The sequence below is a fragment of the Orussus abietinus genome, unplaced genomic scaffold, assembly GCF_000612105.2.
Source record: "Orussus abietinus isolate OABI.00-Male unplaced genomic scaffold, Oabi_2.0 scaffold55, whole genome shotgun sequence".
Classification (NCBI taxonomy): domain Eukaryota; kingdom Metazoa; phylum Arthropoda; class Insecta; order Hymenoptera; family Orussidae; genus Orussus; species Orussus abietinus.
In genome coordinates, this window is record NW_019394295.1 from 217,981 (window position 1) to 242,103 (window position 24,123).

Consider the following 24,123-nt stretch of genomic DNA (forward strand, 5'->3'; position numbering starts at 1 on the left):
TCTGTCGTTCCCTGTGAGAGCTCCGTCGCGTCGCATTAGTGACGCTTCCTGTCACACTCCTGCCGCACTCTGTCGCATCGACGCCGCATCGCGTCGCATCTCCTTTGTTTGTGTTTTCGGTCCGCAACAGTCCGCGATCTCTCTGGCTTTTACGGGAGCAGTCACGTGGTCGGTCTGGGGCAAGTCACGTGGTTGGCCTGGGCAAGTCACGTGGTTGATCGGTCACGCGGTCGGCAAGTCACGTGGTCATCCATAAACCACGTGACCCAGTAACAAAAAAGCGCGCTTGACGACTTTCACTGAAAATCATTCGGTATGACTAAATAAATATTCTCGCTACGGAACTTGACGATATATCAATTCGAAATGCGTCAATTTATATATTCTCGAGGGGAGAATTCAGTAGAGTCGCCCAAGCACAGTTCAATTACTCAATTCATCATTATTCTTATACGTGCCCTTTTGCGTTTGGCACTCGTTTTGGGCATGTCAATAACGGTGCTCAAGGATGAAAGTAAATAGTAATTAACTTTCAGAAAGAGAGATCTCACTTTTCGACACGTTACCCTTTCTTAACATTTTACCCGTGTGTACGTACCGTGAAAAGAAGTTTCCCTTTACGAAATCCACATTTAATAAGAGAGGAGCAGATGAATATTTTGAAATTACTAGTCATGAATTTTTTATTGAATTTGTGAGTAAATCAGTGGATAAACGGAACTTGCACCAGTCGTAAGTAAATTCTCCAAACGCATCGGTTTATATACATATATACAATGGTGTGTGCGTGCATGGTAGTGTGCGTCCTTCCAGCCGTCGTGCAGTGATCGCATACATGCGTGACGAATCTCGTATTCTCGCCCCGAGTGAATGTGGTCACACCGAGCCGCGCTCGCGATTAGTCGCTCTCGAGAATTGTTCGAGACCACTTCGAAAGGGGAGGGTTATCTCGCGCTCTCTCGGGAATCGGCGTGCAGCGAAGACGATCGACGACCAGTGGACGCGCGAGTGTCGCGAGTATGCGTATGTTTTGCGTCGAGAGAAGCGGGTGAGGAGCTCCGAGCTGTCAAGTGATTTGGAGGTTAGGGAGCGCGCGACGATGTGAACGGGTCTGACGAGACGTTGCATCTTCCCAGCAACCGCAGTGCATCATCCATAGGTCGATGCTTTGTTTATTTATTCCTGGTTAATTCCGCAATGCGTGTAACGTAACTGATCTCCAGTCATTGAGCATTACTCTAAATTTCGATGCAGCACTGATATAGAGATTAATTACGTGCTGTGTGTGTGTGTGTATAACGTGTATATATAGAGTGTAAACCTTAAGTATGGTTTCGTCTCTTGACTCATCGAATATTCTACATAACTACGTCACTGAGTTTCACTTTTGTCATCCTTGTAATTTTGTTTATTTATGTCTGCACTTTTATTAATATTCTCACTTTGTTTCTACACCTTCCTGTAGGTTGAGCTGTCGAGACATAATGGCTAGCAGAATACTTCCCGAGGTGGACCCCTTCAGCGAGATGCCTCTCGACGAGCCCATAGCAGGTATGTCGAGTGGGTTTTTTTTTTATAAGACGCTGTAATTAATCTTCCGACTGCAGAGCGAATGCATTGCTATATTGACTAACAGTACTTGTTACCAGATGCTTCAAATCTATTTTAATCGCATGCTTTCTAGCATTAATTGATACGTAACTGTCGGATCAAAGGCTTGTCTGTATCGCCTCCATCTAGTCTCGAAGTTCTATTCGTTTAGCGAGATATTTCCAATCAACCGTGTTATCTCTCCGAAACGACTTTTACTTTGACTGTGACGTTTTACCACGCTACATAAAATGTATAATTAACAGGATGTCATTATCTGACCACGTTTTAGTGGAATTTTGTCTGCGATAACGGAATAGTTTCAACTGCCGAGGGCAAAGTCAAGCCAAGAATACTAAGAGTACATTTTAAAGCCATCCGTGTTTACTGCGGACATACAGTGTATAGGGATAAATTTTTTATAGCATTGGCGTGCCTACAATCAGATCTTTATCAGCACTCAATGGTGGAAAAATAACCCGAGAGGCATATTAGAGAGAGATAAAGAGAAATGGAATAAGAATGTCCGCTTATTGATGTGATTTTCCTGAAACACTGATGACTGGACTTTTAAATCTCTTTAAATAATTTCCAAGTTCTTCAAATCATCCATCTATATTATTTATTCCATTTATTTAATTCATTGGATTCGTTAATGAATTTAATTGGCTAGGCAGATCAATGCTGCGGCAGAGTAATTCGTCTTTCCCAGCAATGTCGAAAGACTGAGTCTATATGATAAGAGCCGTGAAGTACTACCTAGCTGTTATCTATTTATGCGATAAGATTAGAAAAGCTATGTACCCTCTGAACCCTATTTTTCTGTTTTTAAGGTATGAGGGAGCCGGAGGAGAATGGATTAATTCAAGAGGGTCCCGAACAACCAGTGAACGAGTTGTCTTATGCTGAGCCATTGACTCCAGAGGAGATTCGATGGTTTTGCAAGGATGGTGTCGATAAGCGTTGGGTGGAGTTTTGTGGCTACGATAGCCTGAGGATCGAAGGCTCCTGGAGGCGGTGGAAATGTCTTCAAAACGACGACATCGACGCAAGATGCAATGCACAACCCGAGAGAATCGTCGTCAGAGGTGGCATGTACGACGTCATGCTCGACAGCATGAAATGCGTCTCGATTTACTGGCCAGGTGTCGAAACTGTGAACATTATCAATGTGAGAGTGTTGCTTTGGTCTTATTTGGTTGGTCATTTTTAGTTTATACGGGAATTATCTAATGTTGACACATTCCAGTTAAATTGCGGACTAGAAGCGAGAAGTACTTTCTGTTAACTCTGCATTGAGAAATCTTACTTGGACCTCTCTCCGCTGCGATTATTATGTCCTTGAGTTTATCATGGGCAATTTACCTTAACTGCATTCACTGCAGGCAATACTAGCTAACAGTTGCTCGGCGAGACATTCGATTCATCTGTTTGGATCTCGTTTGACTGTGTCTAATAGCTTTTTAAACGAGTTATCGACTCTTTTGAAACCTACCCTTACATTACTAGGGTGGAGTGTATAAAGAATAGTTACTAAAATGATTTAATTTCATGGTAACGTGCCATTCGTTCGTCTTTACGTTTTAGTTTATTTGGGATTTTTTGCTTCGATCCAATTCTTACGTTAGCAAGGCAAAAAGTATTTAATTTGTGATTTTATATTGCTACGATTCATAAATCAAAACTGAAACGATGTAATTTCACAGAATAAGACCGAACCAACATTCTTCCAAACTTGTAGATCGAAGAATTGTTTGAGCCAGTGCCAATGCTGAATTGAAAATTAATTTTTACTTTCAGACGAGGAGTGGGAGATTATGAGGGGCACCTGGTACTACGACGGAAACTGGACTCCTCTCGAAGCTGAACATTCCAAAATCATCGAAGAGGTCCACTTGAGGCTTTTTCAGAAACAATCTCTCACGCAATCTAGTTCAGCCCCCGAAATCAACACCTCATCACATTCCTACAAAGGTATAATCGTCAAATACCCATCAAGAATTTAGAAAGAAAATGTTTACACAACATTTCTATAATTTTTCAGTGCTTCACACGGAACACTTCCCTGAGTTTCACGTTGACTGGCACGCAATAAACGATGTGGCCCTTTACAGCGAAAACACTCCAAGCAAACTCATGCGAAGTGTAACGTTGAAATTAGGCTTTACAAAGAGTACGTATTCAAGTACTTCTTTCGCCTTAATTAAAATAAGAACCTTTGACATCGGTTTAAAATTTACTAGCCTTCTGTGGACTATTTATTAATTTCTTGTAAAGTAAAATGTAGGATTGTGAAGTGACAGAAACGATTGATAGTATTTTCTTCCGAAGGAATTTTTTTGTCCTGAGAGATCATGTATGAATGTTGACAGAAATTCGACGTAACCTCAATATACCACATTTTATATGTAGTTTAAATGTCTTTACCTTGTCCATTCTGAAAATGAATCGTTCTTTCCAGCCACGGGATATCGATTGAGAAGGGGATATAAAGAAGCAGCGGTGATGGATGACAAACCCTATGACATCGATCATCTAGTTTTCGTCGTCCATGGGATCGGGCAAAAGAGGGACACAGGAAAAATCATACGTAACACAACATCGTGTGTGTCCTCGCGATAGTACGTCCATTCCCAAAGGCAACGAGTCGAAAGGCACAATGCGAGACGTCGCGAAGTTTTTCCACTTTCTTTTTTCTCTGTAACAAAAGCCATTTTGAATAATGTCCACTTAAAATGCGACATAGATCAATTTTCGATGAAAGCTGAACTCTTCGCTCTGTTGCTTACATTATCATAATTAACAGGAAGTTAAAGTACATCCTTTCTATCGCAAGCATTCAAATGTTTGATGTAATTTATTCGCTGCCAACTTATGTGAAAGAGTAGCATATTCTTACATTATGTAGACTTATTTTATTCTTATTAATGGGAAACGCATTGCAATTGCCTTTGAGAAGTATGCGAAGAGTGCGCAGTTGAGTTTTCATGTGTACCATGCCCTTTACCGTAGGTTCAGAGAGTGTGTCGATTGGCTCAAGCAGAAGTATTTCCCCAATTCTCATCATCGGGTGGAATTCTTCCCTGTGGAGTGGAGATCGTCACTGAAACTAGACGGGGGTGAGATTTTGAAACATCGAAACCACAAAATAATACAATACATTAGTACAATACGTCTATCAGAAGTGACATTTGTTAATCATGAACACGTAAAATGTAAAAGAACCATCCCTGAGATGGATAAATTTTTAATAACAGTTATTTCTTATCATTTCTAGACATCGTCGAAGCCATCACCCCAGGTAGCGTGACGAGTATTCGGCACCTCTTGAACACTTCTGCCATGGACATTCTTTATTATACGAGTCCACTTTACGGTGGAGAAGTTCGGGCAGGTCTACAGAGAGTGCTGAACGAGCTTTACTTCAAATTTGCCAGTCGACACCCAGGCTGGCAAGGAAAAGTCTCCATTTTGGCTCATTCCTTGGGTTGCGTAATTGTTTACGACATTGTGACAGGATGGATGGGACCTGACACGAGACCTCCCTCTCCGGAGCCACCTGATATATCTCCCGATGGATTAATGTTTCCTGTAAGTACTTATTTCCTTATGACTTTAATTAACAGATTCATCGTTACTTCATACTTTGATTGACTTTCCGTTTACGCAATTTAAATAATATTATGCTAAAATGTATTAGAAATTCAAGATTTAATTCCCCGATGGATTAATGTTTTTTGTGACGTCTATGGCTTATCTTCGAGGAATGAGTTATTAGAAATCAGTTTGTCTTCTTTCCGATGACATATCCAGGTGTAGCTTTTCCTCATATTTATTTTCCTTCCAGATCGAGAACTTGTTTTGCCTGGGCTCCCCTTTGTCGGTCTTCCTGGCTCTGCGAACACGAGTTCCGTCCAATAGGTTAGACGTCATGCCACCAGGTCTCTGCAAAAGATTCTACAATATCTTCCACTGGTCCGACCCAGTAGCCTATCGGATGGAACCTCTTCTCGAAAGAGGATACAGCAAAATAGATCCTGTCTTGATTCCGCCCTACTGGGCTGTCGATGGCCAACAAGTGGAACCGCCACCCCAGGCAATTAATTCTGTCGAACAGAGTCTTCCTGCTGCAGGTAATCATCAAATACCATAAAGAGCTTTCATTTTATGTGAGAATGAATTACTTTATACCTTGAAGTACATTCTTGTTGATAATCAGTTTCATATTTGAGTGGGTTATAAAACAAGAATTAATTTTAAGAAATTACGTCCTTGTTATCTCCACTTTATCCGTCTCGATACGAAAATGCTCATCGATACTAAGTAAGTATCGAGTAAATTTTAAATGTCTGAATTGTTTTTTTCCCAAGTAACCTCTGAAACCGAGGACGTCCAAGCCGATGACAGTCCTGGGGATGCTCTGATTCGTAGTACAGATAAAGGATGGAGTCTCTGGGGACTCGTAAGAGCTGGCTGGATCGCTAAGGATGGTGCCTCATCACCAATACCGGATTCCAATCCTCTCCGTCCAGATCAAGGTATACTTTATGTCATTACAATAGACTTCTCTTTTTGACAGGGCTGAAATGGTTTTGTACATCGGTTATGAATATTTGTCATAAACTCGAACATACATAAAATTATTTTTAACAATGCTTTTTAATTTCGAGTTAATTGCGAGTTTTCAAGATAAAACAGTGTTTAGGTTATCGATACTCATTTCGCCGAAGTCCTTGGTTTTTAGAAATACAAGGTGCAAGGTGCACCATTCATCAATTTTTGCTTATTCGGCTTTGTCTCGTTATGTGTACTGTCGTGCGTCAGAGTGATGAATATTCAAATTGTCTGTTGGACATTGATACGTGTGTCAAGACTCATTGTTGTAAATTACAAGATTGTCCTGTGAAATGTAGTCATTACATCACAGGTTTCATGTTTTGAGGTGATAGAAAAATTGTTCTTGTTATTATTGGCGTTTCTTTATATTCTTTCAAAGATTCCCGGTATACACATTGTAGTTAAATGGCAAAACCTTTTCTCTTCCGCAGAGCTGTCGCAACGACTGGACTATGTATTACGAGCAGTTGGCCTAGGGAGAAACTATCTTTATACAGTGACCGCACACACAGCCTACTGGAGCAACTACGACGTGGCTTTCTTCGTCCTAACGAGGCTCTTCCCGACCCTGGAAACGTGATGTCAGCTCACCTCTCTGGACGCCTCTTCGGAGGCAGGCTCCGAAGGGACCGAAGTCTACTACTAGTCCACCAAGCTCACAACCGGACCTGCCACCAAAAGCAATCTGTGATAATGGAAAAACAATACAATAACGAGTAAACTGTTGAATGCCGAGAAAGAGAGAAAGAGAGGAACGCCAGTTTGCATTCTCTGGGGATGAGTTCCACGCCGTAGGGGACCAATCGAATGTTCGAAGCTGGTGACTTCGTCTCTCGATGTGGGTGTGAAGTGATTACGAGTATCCTCCCAGAGAGAATATCTCGTTGGTGACTGTGGAAATTCTAAAGCCTGCCTTATATGTCACTGTGTTGAGTTTATAGTGAATATTTATTTATACCGGAAAGGTTATGTGTGCATCAATATGCGGAGCTAATATCAACAGTGCGTGCTTGCCAACCGTGAAATAATAGAAGGAGCTCTTGCTTATGTTACCAACAATAACTTGTTAGAGTGGGCATATTTTTATCCCGATAAGTTCGAGGGGAGTCTTGAAAATTTGAAAGCTCCTGTAATTCGAGGACGCCTGTATATTTTTGTTGAAAACTGTTTAGGGTTATCGAGCGGACGTACTTCTTTTCTGGATCTCTCTTCGTCAGGATGCCATTGTGAGATCTTAATGGGATTTCAGGGATTTCGAATTGAAGTATGCCTTGATTTGTTAATTAATTTGTTATTGTACAGTACAAGAATCTAATAACAAGAGCTCAGTTAAGTGAATACAGGTATGACCATTTTCAGTGGTCACCGATGGAGGCTTTTAATGTATGAATTACGTTACTGGCTGGAACTTCTTAACATGTCAAGTGGAAGGGTTTATTTTCAAAGCACTGTGCAGAACGTAGAAAGCAAGGGAGGAGATCGTAGAATGTGTCCAAAGTTCATGTTAATGTTTTATTTTAATACTTTATTTAACTTTTGATAGTTCACAAGCTAACGTCCCGTACTTTTTAGTATTCACTTTAATTAAACCATTGCTTTGGAACCTGTAAGTTTTAACTTTTACATGAGATACCTTACAACTTATTTCTTCGCTGTTTTATTTGGAAAAGACCCTTCGACTTCTCCAAAAATGTGACATTTTAGTTTGTTGTATCTCTGTGATAAACATGATAGTAATGAAATTCTCGTTGACCGAGAACCACCAAAATTAATTAACGCACACACTTATGAGAAGTGCAAGAATTCACAACCGTCAGCCTCGAAGCTCAATAATCTGGCCTTCTCCGCAGTGTTCTGCCTTTAATTTGTCTCCAAAGAAAGAATTCACTCTAGATCAATGCGATGCCAAAATTGTTAGTCTTAAAAATAAATATCGGTACAAATTCCACATTTAATAAAATGTTACGAAGTCATTGAATTCAAGTCGATAAGTTACATTCCATTGCAGATCGACTGCAAGCTCTGGAAACACTTGAAAATAGTCGAAGACATTTTTGAGTAACTTATTAAATTATCGCCCCCAATTATTATTGCATTAAGAATTCTTCGATAATCAATGACTGTCTACGCAGGCTGTCGATAACACAATAATGATCGTTATCAGAACCTTTAGCATTAATGGAACAGAAACGAGTACGGGCCAAACTATAATAGGCCCCAAGTATATTCTGCGCCACCTTGGAGTGTTCGTGCCGTTTGAATATCAGTCGATCAGGGTAGACCATTTTATATCTGTACATTTATAATGATTCAATGCAACGAATTTTTCAGAATCTTCAACCAGTTTGAGATGCGAATACCGTGAACTCAAATACTGTATGATACTTTACCCGTCAATCGATAGCCCGGAGATACAAAAAGTACCCAGATAGTCAAACGCTCAGTAATTCCTTGCAACTGTTTCTAAGCAATTTTGACAATCCTGTTAAATAATTCTAAGAAATTTACATTAGTTTCGTTATACAGAAATGTCCCGCTATTATTGTTACCTTTAACGGATACATTATGCCTGGAAATAATACTTACCAAATGTTTATAACAGGTGAATTATTAAAACTGTCTAGGTACTTTGATCTCCAATAGACGTTCTCTTATCCATCGAGTTGTAAAATAGTCTCTGACGCAGGTTGAGCAGATTGTACCGTTCTCTTGTGTTTTACTTCACGTAATGAGTGTACACGTCCGACATATCGAGTTAACCACTATCTTCAATTGTACATACGTAGAAATACGCTCGATATAGCATTAATGTTCAATTGTACTTGACGTACAAAGAAAACTGCGGTTAAAACGTAAACTCGGTTCTTCCCCGCCGAGCCGCCATCTTGAAAAAAAGAAAAGTGGCATCTGGCAACCATTCGGGGAAGTTCGTCCACGTCGGTACTAAAATCTCTAGAGAATGTTAATTCCCGGCATGAAGTTAACAAATCTCGCAAATCTCTCGATTTCTCTATCGGGAGGTTAAGTAACCTTTCGTTCACTTTCAAATCCGTCGAACGACTAAGAAGATAGAATCCACAATGCTCGATAATCTTCTCGCCGACTAATTACAGTTTTCTAATACAATCCGCAATATATGTCACAATCTGCGAATCTTTACTACGATCCGTATCTCTCTTTATCGATTAATGATAAATCTCGCTTGGGGAAATATTCGGAGATTTGAAATCCATTTCCAGCTGTTATTAGCCGGAAATAAATTAGGGCAGTGGTTCTTAACCTGTTCTGTGCACATCTTTACGTAGACGTATCTATTTTTACATAATTCCGATGTTTGAAGGCTAGTGACGTTTTGGTATTACGAGAAGCCTTTCTCTGTAATCGAAGGTGTTCCGTGGCTTCGAAAAGGTTAGGGACCACTGAGTTAGGGCGATGCGGAGGTTTCTGGAATCGTAGGGCCATCAAGAATGAGAGTCTAATGTCACCGACTTACAGATTCGCTCTCTACGTCCGTATTTACCCTTAAAATTGAATTCCGGCTACGTATTCGCAAATTCTCACTTTTTATGCGACCTCTGCGGGTGTCGCGTTTTTCGACAGAGCTTTTAAAGCATTTTGAGCAATGCTAGAACATAGCCGGTGGGAGCATGCCGCCATGTTGGAACACTTGGTAGAGGGCGCTTCTGCGATTCGACTGACTCGTTTCGCATCTTTTCCAGAATAGCTTGACAATAACGAGATAATAGATTAAATTAACGCGCGAGTGGTTTCAGGCCGCGTTTCGCCGTCACGGGAGTCTTTTTCTTAACCTAGATGACGTAGATCGAGGTTCGAGCCGACATGGCCATTTACTAATCGCTTACATAGATTGTAAATACATGCGATTATTAATCAGAAGCCATTTAACGCGTCTCAGGACGGAACACGATCCGGAAATACCTTATTCCTCCATTGGCGCAATGGCGGATTTATTTAAGGTTAAGTCGTAATGAAGAGGGCGCCGAAAAATAAAGGCTCACAGGAATGCGAAAGTTTCCGCATCTTAGCGTGTTACGTTAAGTTGCGACTGCTCCATCTCCGTTTTATAACCTAAAATGGAAGTAACGGTTGAGAAACATTTGCAAGTAATGCTGTAATGCGTTGGGAAGCCTTTCTTTACTTTGTAGTTTAAATACAAACGATTGTTGATACGACAGGCTTTGGCTCTCATTCCTGACATCCATTTTATAAATTTCAGATTTTAATCTGCATGTGTAAGAAAATAATATAGATTTGCAAGGTATGTACCTTTATTTGCAATATTACTAGGCCGGAAGTGCTAGTGATCTTGTTCGTTCATATAGCGAATACGTATTTCGGCGAATAAACCCACGTGAGGTGAAAATGCGAGAAGTGAGCGCTCTCGTCAAAAATACGTAATAAACGCTCTGGTTGTTGCATCATTTCTAGTGATGTAATATTTTAATCGCTGGCAATAACCTTGTCGACGCATTCAACGTGCGTCGCCCATCTTAATTACATATACTCTTTGGCTGTGGCTTTGGGTTTCCCGCTTTCTTCCGCTTTCCGATCTCATGAAAGCAATCGTTGGTTTAGGGTTAGGTGTCGAGTTAACCGTAAGTGCATGTCGTCCCTGACGCTTTCCCTTTTCCACCCTGACGTTTCCATCGAACGTTTCTCCGCTTCCCGGCGTTTTTGCAGCGTTAAAACGGTTTAGTGCGACTCAGTACCGAATATTCAAAGGTGGGCTGACATATTTTTTTCCACTGCTCAAAGTTCTTTCAGTCCATTTCAGTCCTTGGTTGCTCAAAGGTCGAAAAGTCAAGCCGGCTCGTGGTGACCCGGAAGTAGCGATTTCGATTTCTCCATATTCTCCATGTTTTAACACGGATTCCTTTTCAGATTTTTGAGGTTATAAATTAACGTCTCATCAGATTACGGACATGCGGATCTGAGCGATGGCATGGAAGCGGAAAAGAGACAGCAATACTAAGTGACCGAGAGATTGAGTATATAGTAAATGTTGTGTACTTGTATCTCACCAGCTTCAAATTCAATAAGTACAAAAAAGGTATGAAATGCAGATATTTGTTGTTGTTTATTGAATGCTGTGCCTGTCTTTATGCATTTGGATTTTAATAACTGGAACTTTTGCCTGTCATTTATCCACAGAAGGATGAATAACGTACATCATTCGTCTTTAACGGTTGCTGCCATTGGCGCAGCAATTGGTGTTATCGGAGCCGTTAGTATGCTGCTCTATCAGAAAGTTGTAAAACATAATCAACGAGTCGGAGTTAGACAGGATTTAGCTGTTATGAACCAAAAAATTATAGCGTTGGAGGAGGACTTGAAATTGTTAAGGTAACGGTATATAATTGTTAGTTTAAATTGAATTTACATTTAAATGAATTTTTGTAACGTTAATGATCTATTAGGCAACAAAGTCAACTGCATGGCAAGAAACGGAGATCTCGTAAACAAGTCTCGAACGAGGAAGCCACATACACAGGTGCGGATAATGAAGTTGACGTCGATGGATCTTCCATCGCAGGAACCGATTTCAATGATGACGAGTTCTTTGATTTTTCTGATGTTGAAGAGAGTGCGGGGGACAGTGACAGTCGGTTAGTAACATTCTCTCTAAGTACTAGGGTTAAGGAACACCATCTATTGTTTATATCTTACTATGTTCAGCAGTACTACTAAACAGTCATCAAAATAACGATAAGAAAAAGGTTTAACAAATATTACTATTGAAAGCTCCCGCTATGTGAAATCTTTTCTTTTGTTTGCTTCAGTTTGTGTTGTACACATTTTTTGAATGCAATGTTACATATTGTTATCTATTTGGTGTATTGTTTACCATAGATATTCCGTGTTAAAGGATGATAGTATATTTTTAGTGATACAGGGCCTCCGAAGCAATAAGTGAATTGTGTACGTTGCTTGTCAAAATGGAGGACGAGCACGAGGATAAAGAAAGCTATCTAAAGGATGTCCATTCGCAGCTGCAAGAAATAGCTCTTTCCCATCCCGATAATGCAGAAATTGCATGGAGAATTGCAAAACTTTATTATATCTGTTCGAATAACACTGAAGATGCCGAACTGACAGAGGTCTACATCCTGGCAGGTATTGTTTAACCATTAATTGTTAAATCACCACAATTTCATTTATTAAAAATATTAAACTTTTTAGAATTTAAAAACACTACTATTGACTAATTTAACAACGAAATATAGGGTTATGTTTATATGGAAGTGCAAGCTCTTCAAGCTATTTCATGATAGCATATTTCCTAACCTCAAGCTCATATTTCAAATTGTTGATGTCAATCGTAATTTTGCCGTAGGTCTCAAAGCATGTGAGAAGATGCTTGACACGCGTAACGCGGATTTGATCAAGTGGTATGCCATCCTTGTGGGATCTCACGCCAAGATACTTCCTATAAAAGACCAAATTGAGGCTGGATATCGCTTCAAGGAGTACGTATCAAAAGCTTTGGAGTTGAATCCTACGGATGCATTGCTTCATCATATGTTGGGAAGGTTTAAGTTCGAAGTGGCCGACCTTTCATGGTTTAAAAGGAAGGTAAATCTGCTGCTAAATTCTTGGAAATGTTAATAGACTCTTAAAGAAGAATATAATACTTTCGCATTTTCCTGTAACCAATGAAGCTGTCAAACGGTTCTACAGGAATTTAGGGAATGTCTTATAATTAGTAATACATTATGAGAAACCAGCTCATGTTATCGCATTCATTACTTTTCCAGGTCGCTGCAGCCTTGTTCGCAGAGCCTCCTAGTGCTACGTACGAAGAAGCCATCGATCACTTCAAAAAAGCTGAGGAGCTGGCTACGCAGCCACATCTGGAGAACATGCTTTTCCTAGGAAAGGCCTATATGGCAATAAATCAACCCTCCGATGCAATTGAATTGCTGAAAAAACTCTGCAGTCTCCCTGCCTTAACGAAAGAGGATAAGGCTATACAATCAGAAGCTGGGATGCTTCTTTAGAAGCACCTCTAGCTGGGAGACGAAGGCATCGTCACTTCAAGACCTATTCCACTTTCCTGTACTGCGCGCAGGGAAATCCTCGTTCTCGGACACTCGTGGTATCCAACAGTGAAGGAAACATAAAAGTGAATAGATAAAAATAAATAATCGTCCCTTGGAACACATCGAGGGAACTCTCTGAACTCTCAGGACTCCGTTGCAAAATGTTAATAATCGTTAGGGATATAATCGCTGCGTTTCTGTCGAGGTGCTTCATCTTGAAGAATCTACAACTGATGTCTAGTTCGCAACTATTGAACGTAACTATGGTGTATTTCAGACTAGCGAGATTAGTGTCCCCAACTGTACACCGAAGGGGGGAGCCTTCGTAAATGTAAACTTGTAAACTGTCCAATCATTGTTAACTCAAAATTCGTATACCTTCCATGTCGAGGCTCCGTAATGACTCACTTATTAATCTTCTCTTTGCAGAATTAGATTTGTTAATTTTATATCTCGACTTTCCTGAACGCCACGACATCGATGTACGTAGGGGAATAATTAGGTGCAAGTAGATAGAAATTCTCGTACCCTGTGAGGGCATAATTGTATGTACGACTTATGAGATATGGCGTCTTTAATTCGTCCGGGGTCGGTAAATGTTATTTTTTTTTGTCTCGCTTTTAAAGAATTGACTACGCGTCTGGTCGTCACCCTTGTTTCGGAGTGGACGTATAGTGGATCATATTGCGTATTATTCCATTTTGTATGACACGATCGTTAATATACGTGCTACGTGGGCTTTGTAACTTATTACTTAGAACCCTTAATGATTTTTATCTCGTCACTCTATCTTCGTCAATTTACAAAATATTAAATGTTTCGTTACCACCGTAAGGGAAAATGTTCATCGAAGAACACTTATAAGACGTATAGTAAATTTTTTCCTGGGATCACTAAATAATAGAAAAAAAAAGGGGGAAACAGTCTAATTTGTTAAAAAGTATCTTATCGGTATACTAAAAATATTTAATGCTAAACTAAAAGCGTATAATAATTTCACGTTGGAGTATTCTTCAAACTGTGTCGCACGTTTGCTCAAGTGAAAAAAAAAAAAAATACGTGTCGCTTAGTTTTTAGCCTACTATAACGTATTATAAAAAAAACGAAGTCGGAGGGATCGACCTTCCTTGTAAGTTTAACAGATTTATTTGTTGTTTTTTTTTCTCCGGGCAACAAGTCAGGATGAAATTGGAGGAAAAAGAAGGGTGAAATACGGGAGGAAAGGTGCAGCCGTGGCAGGAGCACATGGACCAATCGACCGGGGCATTCGGCGTGCAGCTTGGTATCGCCGGATCAATAAACGGTCCAGCACAGCATCCTGGTCCTCGCGAGATGAGCGCTTAGTGGCTCGCGTGTGCAGCCGCGAGGGGTGTCGGCTGGCCCCGGACGACCAGAAGATAATACGGGATTTTCCGACACTTTACTCGATATTCTACAATTATCTCTCCATTTTCTGTCGCTCTTCAACGTGGACGCGCGACGTCACGCTCTCGAATCAGCCTACGTGACTTCGCGTGGTCCAGTGTTACCTCGAGTGAGTGATTATGTATTTTTTCCCGTGAATTTATGATGAGTGTAGGAATTTTGCGAATTCTGCGAATTTTAGGAATTTCAGGAATTTCTTGCAAGTCGCGTAGTGCAGAGGTTTTGTTTATAAAACTTTTCTCCCACCTGGATTTACCGAATAGTTAGAAACTCTAGAACGTGAATAGGGAGACTATAAGGAAGGTCCTGAAACTCATGAAATTTTAATTCTTTTCAAATTTGTTAATAGGTATTTTAAAAATATTATATAAAAGTGAAATTTCGGGAGTTTAAGGACCTACCTTAGGGTCTCCATATTCACGTTTTAAAGTATGAAACGATTTGAGACATCCAGTTCGTGGTAAAGTTTTACGAACGGTTGAGCTTTCGCATCCCCTTAATCACGTGGTGGATTTCCAAATGATTCGGCGCACCTAGTTTGGTGAAAAGCTCTCTAAATATTTTGACGTCTTATGTATACAGAATGACCCTTTCATGTCACCTTAACGCTTCTCCTTGATGTTTTGCAGTGGGTGGTTAAAAGGAAAACCCGAATTCACTTCTGGGGTCCGCCGAGTACAGCGGCCTGCAACGCTGCAGCGCAGCCGTGCGACCTTGCGTGTCGTCGGCCACCGGCTCAGAGAAGCCCCGGCGAGTCTCCGTAGATCGCTCGCTGTATAATCGGAGGGAAGCCACCAAGAACGTTCTTCAGTCTGCTCTGCACTATGAAGGAGCCGCGCCGTCTTCGCTTTCTTGCTCGCGGATAGACAGGTACCTAACCTCAAACTCTTACGGCACGACCCGTACATATTAAGGTGATATGAAAGGCGGTGAGAAATTTAATCGACGTTGATAAATTAAAGTCCGTCTATGCCCTTTTTGGTGGTAACGCCATTTTGAATATTCGCGCTTTCGGATACATAGGTACCTAACCTCAAACCCGTACATATTAAGGTGATATGAAAGACGGTGAGAAATTCAATCGACCTCGATAAATTAAAATCCGTCTATACCCTTTTTGGTGGTAACGCGATTTTGAATATTCGCGCTCGCGGATAGACAGGTACCTAACCTCAAACTCTTACGGCACGACCCCTACATATTAACCCTCTATGGGCCGAATTTTTGTTTTAAATAAAAAAAAATTGGGGGAACGAAAAATCAGCAATTAGAAATCTATATATGCGAATGAAAAAAAAATTTTTCATTTAATATGTGACCTGAAGGTTGCACGGGTCTATAGAGGGTTAAGGTGATATGAAAGGCGGTGAGAAATTTAATCGACGTCGATAAATTAAAATTCGTCTATGCCCTTTTTGGTGGTAACGCTGAAAACGTCGAAAACATTCACCGACCACGCAGTGCTGGTTCTAGTGTACGATAAATAAACAAATTTTTCATGAAAAATTCAGGAGGAGTAGCGGAAAGATCTAGACGTACGAATTTCCTGGCGGGATGGCATGCACGCAAATTTCTTGTTTCTCGCGCACCTGCCTACCCCGGGATGCGATCAAGTATTTTTGGCATGTCCTTATTAAAACATTGCCAACATCCACGGGCGGGTAAAGTCGTGCCGATATTTGGGCTTGAAGTGTGGCGTGTATTAAACGTATAATATGCGTATTTACTATATAAACTAGGCTATGAACTTTTATTCAGTCAACTGTACTGACTTCTGCATTAATTTTCGTATTGACATTAGATTTTGTTTCGACAGGAGTGCACCCGAACTGTGATGCGCGGACTTTTATGCGGCCTACTGTACTGCTCTCTCTGGTATGGCAGTATAGTGGCGGGCTTTTTGTTCATCGCTTGTCCGCTCCTTCCACTTTTGCTGGTCAGTCCTCCCTGGTTTCGAAAATGCGGGGACCTCCTTTTCTCATGCTGGGAGCTCTATCCCACCGTAAGTATATAAAGAGTTTCTATCATTTGTGATCAGGAATTTGTTTTTAATTTTCCCGATTCTGATTGTTGTTACCTATGTCAGGATGTAGCACTGTATATTATATATGCAAATCTTTCTCTGATGTGATTACGACAGGCTCTTCTGGATATATTCGGCGTAAAGGTGGTGGTGTCAGGGGACCACATTCTACCTCAGGAATCTGCAATCCTCGTGATGAACCACCGGACCAGGGTGGACTGGAACTTCCTCTGGGCCGCCATGTACCAAGCGTGTCTACCTAACGTCGTGGCTCATAAACTGAAATTTATCCTGAAGGATCCCATCCGCCATGTTCCTGGGCCTGGTAATGGTTATTCACATTTTCTACCAAGTGGCCAACTGCTTGTATATTTCTTTCATGTGAAACTCAACGAAGTTTTCTGATGATCGAAGAAATGTGCCTGTCGATCTTCATCGGTGACTTCGATTTCCAGGATGGATAATGCAAATGAACGGGTTTCTTTACATAACTCGTCGCTGGGAAGAGGACCAAGGCCGGCTAGCTAAGATACTCGACTACCTTATAGCCCTTCGCAGTCGAACTCAGCTGCTGATCTTCCCCGAAGGAACTGACTTGACTCCGTTGAGCAAAGCCAAATCTGACAGGTATGCTCAGGAGCACGGCTTGTCACCCTACAGTTACATTCTGCATCCCAAGACCACAGGATTCACCTACTTGGCCAGCTACTTGCAAAAATCCAGCTACCTCGATGCTGTGTATGATCTGACGATAGCCTATCCTGACAACGTACCACAGTCGGAGGCTGACCTTGTCAAAGGTAACCTTCCAAATGAGGTGCACTTCCACATCAAACGAATCCCTTCGGAGGATCTTCCTCGAGATGACTCGCAGCTGCGAATATGGTTAAATGAGAGATGGTCCAGGAAGGAAAGCTCCTTGGAGGAGTTTGCCAAGAAGAAGGTTCTCTCTGCGAAGGCATGGCCGATGGTCAGAACGACATCGCTGATTGTGGCTTTCGTTTTTTGGAGCGTGCTCACTGGTACGTACACGTTTTACAGAGTTTCTCAACATCACCCGTTATTGTTCATAGAATAATGTAATAAATATTTTCAGGAGCAATGGTACTTCTTCTGATCGTGTCACCTATTTTCCAACTCTGGGCCCTGGCACATTCCATCTTCTTCATTGGGTTGTCTCTCTTCAGCACGGGGTTTAACCAGCTCGAGATGGGCTGGTTCTGGCGGTGGAAAACTCATGCAATTCGAGCCAAGCTCCATTGACTTGCTGCGTTTGAGGGAACCTTTACGTACGGTATAGCTTTCGTACCCTTACTGTGATATCACTACGTGTAACTGGACAAACGTTGTTTCCTTCTTCCCCTCGAGTCAACGTTCAGAAACGATGGCAGATACCCATGTTATTGTGTAAACCGATCTTGCAGTGTACAACTTTTGAAGATATTCCTGTATTACTTGTTTCTCGCAGTACTTTACTGCACAATAGTTTCTACGTAGCACTTTTTGACTGCACTCCGAAGGAACCATCTCCGCAGTTTTATCTGAAACTTTTTTAAAAGAAGATAGTCCTTCCCCCACTGCGAAGGTAGAGTCAAAGTAATGATCATTTTCAGCCGTTTTTAATTCTGACAAGGAATTGAATTCAAACAGTTTAGTCGATGACTGTTGGTAAATGATGTAACATATTTTCTCGGAGTACCTCCAATTTGATACTTGACTTTACGAACCCTTTTCTAACCTCAATGACGAATTACTTCGGTAGGGGTAAAACATTCCCTCATGGAGACCATTATCTGAAATAGCCTGACAAGTATTAAGCTTAGTTTAATGAAGAAAAAGAATTTAAAGAAGGAATTGAATCCACCAGAATTAATCAAGTAATCTTGTCTGAAATTCTTTCGTAGAGAGCTAACGATACCGAAGAGACTTTCGGTGCAAACAAGACCTGGTAATTGTTGAATAGATGAATAATTCTTAAATGTAAACCATAAAACACGAGAAAAAAAGAAGGAAACGGCGGTGACGTGTGTTACAGAAGTCGTATTTAATGTAAAGAAGACACCTGAAACCGAAAACCCCGTCCCAAGGTCCTTAGAAGTTAGATCGCCGTGCAAAATCTTCCAAAAGCGCCCGTTAGCTCAAAATTCCTGTCCTCGGGCGTTTTTATTTTTCAAGACCTTTTGTGAAAGGTCTTTTTAAAACCATCACCTGCTGGAAGTTCTTGCCCACTCTCTATGTATACGAAAAAAAAAGTGTTTTTAGGTTAAGCGCGAAGTACCCCTTTCTTCTCACATAAGGTTAAGGTGAAGTGAAACGCCCCTTAGATCAGTCGACTTGAATAAGACACTTTTTTTTAAGGGTATTGCATCGAACCATCGAAACTTTGATGAAAACTTTCCTCGACGTGTTTCACTTCATCTTAAGATTTCTGCCCGATCGGTTCATTTGGCGTATTGTAACTCTGTATGTAATTAAACGCGGTACGCACCGAGTGTATGTTTTATTGTATTAGCATATACACGTTGCGTTGCGTGTCGCGTATATATATATTGTATAAAGTAGGGCTCCTTCGGAGAGTTTTTTTTCCCTCCGAGGTTTTGTGAGTTCAATCGCTAGATTGTGGAAACTTCCAAAGCTCGGATAAACGGCGTCTATTTTTCCGTAGACATTAAGGAACTTCACCTGCGGTTAGTTTAAGGAAAGTGAATTCACGTGCCAAAGAAAGAATTCTGCTCGATGAACTCGATGGCTCGTCCCACTCGACAGATTCAAGTTTTCTGCGACTGCTTTAAAGGAGTTAATTCTACATCGCTTTGTATTTATGTAAATGACTGTGGTATTTTTTTTTGCCTCGGCATCATTAATTGAGCAGATGGTTTCATGTCTTTACTCTCTTCCGTCGATCTATGAGCGTAACAAAGATTGTAAATTTGTTTTCTCTTCCAATGTCTGCAGTTTCAGTATTTTGAGTTTGTCGAGTAAGACAAGCATTAGTGTTAAGAGCATTGTACGTAAAATACGGTAAAAGGTGTCCTTTGTGTCTTTTAACAGATTTACCGTTATGTCCTGTTGGTAGCATTCGCTGTACCTTAAGGCCACTTTTTCTTTAGTTTACTTAGTGTCAAAAACGTGAACAGTACTTTTTTTTTAAATCCAATGATTAATCGATAATACGCTTTTGTATTAAAATACCTCACGATTGATTATAATCGTGCATTTAAGTGATAAGAGTCCAAATGGGAATTCCTAACCCCTACACTGTTGGTCAAAAAGTAATTTTGTTAAGAAAAATTCGACCAATTTCTCGCCGATATCCGAAAAATTGGCCTTAAGTGATTTCTGATCGCGAAAGTGTAGTCTTGTGTCTAGTCAAATATAATCGTTAGAAATGTCCTAGTCATTGTTAAACCGACATACATGAGTGACGTAGAGATAACCTTACAAAATACTAAGACTGAAGTCAATTAGTCGGTGAACGAGGAACGTAAGTTTACTTGTAGTCTCAGCGATTCATCCTGTGTGTACAAGTTCATATTTATAGAGGATATAAGAGTCAAACGAATTGCTTGTACCCTACAGAGGCACGGAATGTTTCACCATCAAATCTTCTTGTCACTCCACACAATTCTTTTCTTCTTAACATGCAATTCCACAAATTTTTCATTAATCTTTTTTCCATCTTGATTTATTAAAAAAAATTAATGAATCAGAGAAAAATGTATTAAAGATTCTACTAAAGATGTGAAATGGCATTCCGAACCTTCAGGGTTGACGAGTCAAGCTTCGATGAGGGCAGACCCTGTGACAATTATACGCGATCCAAATGTCTGTGTCATAGGTATAGTGGTAACGTGAAGTTAATGTTGGCACTGCGTTGTGTGCAAAGGAAACACGTATGTATACACTGTACATACAGACGTTTAGTGGAGACTTGAGAGATAGAAGCATATGTATACACATATATGGGTATATATATACATATATAAGTATATACAATTACAGACACGTAGAAGTTTAACAAAGAATCCATTGTTTTATTTATCACTGACGCAAGGGTTGAGCTTTTTCAGGTCACTGTATATGGGTGCTGTCAATTGATAAACCCTCGGTAGAAAGGATTGACAGGGCTTGACAGTGGACTTGGTTTCAGGACTCCTGCAGGAGGTTTTCGGTTGGCATCGAAAGGGATCGCTGGACTTTGACGGATCTGTTGAATGTACTCGGAAGTATGTTGTGCAGTGTTCCGCTGCAGTGCTATTTTCACTCGCTTCTTTGAACTAGGAGAGGATGTCACTCCTACTTTGTTCGCTGAGTTCAGCTTTTGATCGTCTTCTAATTTTGTCAAGACCGGCATCAACCATGGTATCTTGGCTAATGAAGCCTTATCGGTGGCTGAAATGGTGGATTGAAGCTTTCCGCTGTCGCTATTTGTCACATTAGAAGCCATGTTATCACTAACTGTTATATGTTTTTTCTTCGACAGAGAAATTGATATGGTTGGCCCTTCGGTGTCGGAGACATCCCACTTTCCGATGGGACTACTCTTTTTTAATTTATTCTTCCGAGGTGTCACGAAATTCTTGAAGTTAAGAATCCCTTCCCGGATTTCAGCTCTCGTGAAATCAATCTTGGCTCTTGATTTCTTCGACTTCAGCTTGCTAATCTTTCCCTTTGCAAGCAGATAAGTCTGCAATTTCTGGGATTTTATGGCACAACTTTTTATGGTATCGTCCTTTCCCACGACAGAATCATCGTCTTCATTTATTCGACAGTATGATTTACCTATGACGTTACCTTTCATCAATTTCGCCTTTTTAACTTTACCTTTCAGACAGGAAGGTTGTGTTTGAATTTCTGAGATACCATTTTTTTCACTATCTTCCTTACCAATTGAAGGGTCTTCCGAGTTGGATTTATCACTTTCCTTCTCCTCAGAGTGTGATTTACAGTTTTCACCACCATCGTTCCCTGCGTTCTGTTTTCTCTTCCTCTTCACTTTCTTTCCTGTATTTATTGCAAACTCGTCTATTGATTCACATTCAGAATTCACATTCTCATCCGTAGAATGAGTTTCACCATTCAGCTGTGGCTTGGAATCCTTTTTACTATTTTTTTTTGGTTTTCCTTGTTCTCTTGACTCTTCTAAGAGATCAGAAACTTCAGTTTCCGAAGTTTCGCTGTCCGTTCTTTTTCTGCGTTTCGATCTACCGGCATCGATGTAAATCTCATCATCGAACTTCAGCAGGCGCAGCGCAGCTTTTTTTGGGTTGGTGTCAGCTTTTCGGCTCTTTGGGATTCGTAACTCCTTCATTCCTAATGGCATGATCCCTTTGGAAACTTCAGTGAATCTACGACAGCAAAATTGCAGGGTACTATTTAGAAACCAAGTTAAATAAATACATAGATCATTTAAGGTGATATGAAAGAGTCGGCCTATATGTATCCGAGAAGTAAAATCGTTGGTGAAAGTTATGTAAGAATCACTTACTCGTTAGAAAGCTTAACAATTTGTTTCCTAGATTTTGTTGTCGATGACGGACGAAATTTGTATTCCAAGAGCACCCTCGCAATGGCTTCCGCATCGAAAGGAATTTGAGGCAGCTCCACATCGACTCGTCCTGCTCTTGGATCTAAGGGTTTTGTTTCAATCTTTTGAATTGAATCATTTCCATCTGCTCTTTCACTATCCGTGTCTTCATCGGAGATTTCACATTTCTGGATCGCATCAATATTTCCTTCAGGAAAGCCTGCCTGTTGATGTCATGTGTGAAACGGAACCATGAAAAATTCACATGTTTATACTGGAGGTGGAGATATTTTATGTTCTAAAAGTATCAAGGCTGACTTACATTTTTCCAAGCTTCGAATTTCTCTAAATAGTCCATGCCTACATCCGACTGGAAGATTAAATGTCTAAATATGTGTCTAGTAATGTGAGCGATTTGTCGGTCATCATCCACACTGGCTAATTGAATTGCAAATGGTCTAATTAATTCCGTAACGGTGTCTGTCGATATCTGCCCATGAGAAATCTAGGCAACGAAGGTCTGTTAGTTCATGTTTAATAGACAATACTTGTCGTCATGCAAGAATTTCAATATTTGTTTCAACACTACCTTGGACAGCTCTTCTAGATACAGATCAGAAAGGTGAAAATTAAATCCTAATGCAAACTTAGGATTTTGAATAAGTCTCTCGATAACCTTTGCAAATCCTTTGACGCACTCTTTGCTCCATGATTGCTTCTTGCAGAATACGAAGGATTGTCGGATGACTCTTCGAACTAACTGTAAATTGAATGGATGGTTAAGATAAACATGTTCTTTAACGTACTGGCATGTATCAGCGATTTCTCATCATCATGTTTTGCAAAGAATCGCAAAAAACTTGCCATTTCAAATTTGTCAAGCCTGTATCGATCAATGCCAAACCATTCCGTGGCAAGAGTTTTCAATGTACATTCGGTATATAATAACGCCGTCTCAATCGTATTAAAACAATGTATAAGTCCACTGAGGGACTCCGCTAGCTCCTCCTGGATCAACGGCTTATCCGACATCCACATACAATAGAAAAGACCTTTCCATAATCTCATAAAATCAGTTTCCGTGAATGCTGAAATCAAAATACGCTTTCCATTAATTAGAGCTGTTTGCACGTAAGGAACTGTTAGAATATGAATCAAAGCAAATGCGGACAGTTCGGATATCACCGCTGTGGTGAAATTTGATACGATAATGTACTCCGAAGGAACAGAAAAAAACTTACGAAAGGAACTCGAAGAGCGTGCCGAAAGCCATTTCTTCAGATTCTTCAATACTTTGTCTCTAACTTTTTTATCATTCCCCGCTAAAAGCCTTGCATACTTAATTTCCTGCGCAATAATCGCAGCTTTCTGGTTCTTTGGATTGTTTGATACAACCGATACAACCTCTCTCTTGTTCATTTTATGCTTCGAAATCTGCCGTGCGTGCTTCGATTTCCCCAGCGTATGCCCACGCATCTTCTTCACAACCATTCTTATATGCTTCGGCTACGAAATAAATACTAATTAACAGCACCAAGTATTTTTCAAAGCCGTTTTTCTTTTTTTACATAATTATTCATGAATAAAGTAGCTTTCACGTCACTGAACGCACCACGTTGATGGAAGACGGAACTTCGCGCGCATAACCTAACTTAATCTTCGGTGATCAAGTTTGCCAGATTTGAGGTTAGATTCTACACGTTTTAGGGACATATACCTACCAAGGTATATACCTTTATTTAATATTACTAGAGGTGCTAGTGATCTCGTTCTTTCATATAGCGAATACGTAATTCGACGAGTAAACCCACGTGAGATGAAAGTGCGAGAAGTGAGCGCCTCGTCAAAAATACGTAATACTTTTAAAAGCGCGTTTCCGA

At 40.5% G+C, this 24,123-nt stretch overlaps 4 protein-coding genes across 6 annotated transcripts; 3 read left to right on the forward strand and 1 right to left on the reverse strand.

Moving 5' to 3' along the window:
* LOC105695861 (phospholipase DDHD1) lies at window positions 1-10,402 on the forward strand. Of its 3 annotated transcripts, none has more exons than XM_012417865.2 (11): window positions 1-313; window positions 1,466-1,551; window positions 2,424-2,735; window positions 3,391-3,564; window positions 3,635-3,763; window positions 4,052-4,193; window positions 4,603-4,709; window positions 4,868-5,181; window positions 5,438-5,723; window positions 5,961-6,128; window positions 6,639-10,402. In XM_012417865.2, the coding sequence occupies exons 2-11, from the start codon at window positions 1,485-1,487 to the stop codon at window positions 6,785-6,787; spliced, it is 1,848 nt and encodes a 615-aa protein (XP_012273288.1). In that variant the 5' UTR covers window positions 1-313; window positions 1,466-1,484; the 3' UTR covers window positions 6,788-10,402. The 3 variants fall into 3 exon arrangements, with proteins under 3 accessions (XP_012273288.1, XP_012273279.1, XP_012273270.1); XM_012417856.2 differs by lacking the exon at window positions 1-313 and adding an exon at window positions 342-732; XM_012417847.2 differs by lacking the exon at window positions 1-313 and adding an exon at window positions 767-1,159.
* Window positions 10,403-10,699: 297 nt separating this feature from the next.
* LOC105696374 (regulator of microtubule dynamics protein 1) lies at window positions 10,700-14,021 on the forward strand. Its single transcript, XM_012418796.1, has 7 exons — window positions 10,700-10,823; window positions 11,110-11,278; window positions 11,380-11,571; window positions 11,646-11,834; window positions 12,122-12,342; window positions 12,563-12,801; window positions 12,984-14,021. The coding sequence occupies exons 3-7, from the start codon at window positions 11,384-11,386 to the stop codon at window positions 13,224-13,226; spliced, it is 1,080 nt and encodes a 359-aa protein (XP_012274219.1). The 5' UTR covers window positions 10,700-10,823; window positions 11,110-11,278; window positions 11,380-11,383; the 3' UTR covers window positions 13,227-14,021.
* A 650-nt stretch (window positions 14,022-14,671) lies between these two features.
* LOC105696041 (lysocardiolipin acyltransferase 1) lies at window positions 14,672-20,738 on the forward strand. The gene is made up of 6 exons (XM_012418185.2): window positions 14,672-14,802; window positions 15,323-15,563; window positions 16,510-16,695; window positions 16,834-17,041; window positions 17,172-17,738; window positions 17,813-20,738. Exons 3-6 carry the CDS (start codon window positions 16,528-16,530, stop codon window positions 17,977-17,979), a joined length of 1,110 nt encoding a protein of 369 aa, XP_012273608.1. The 5' UTR covers window positions 14,672-14,802; window positions 15,323-15,563; window positions 16,510-16,527; the 3' UTR covers window positions 17,980-20,738.
* LOC105696035 (ribosomal RNA processing protein 1 homolog) lies at window positions 20,670-23,910 on the reverse strand. Its single transcript, XM_012418175.1, has 6 exons — window positions 23,485-23,910; window positions 23,108-23,331; window positions 22,833-23,003; window positions 22,566-22,748; window positions 22,205-22,467; window positions 20,670-22,064 (listed from the first exon to the last, which is right to left on the reverse strand). Exons 1-6 carry the CDS (start codon window positions 23,732-23,734, stop codon window positions 20,807-20,809), a joined length of 2,349 nt encoding a protein of 782 aa, XP_012273598.1. The 5' UTR covers window positions 23,735-23,910; the 3' UTR covers window positions 20,670-20,806.
* Between the last annotated feature and the right edge of the window lie 213 nt (window positions 23,911-24,123).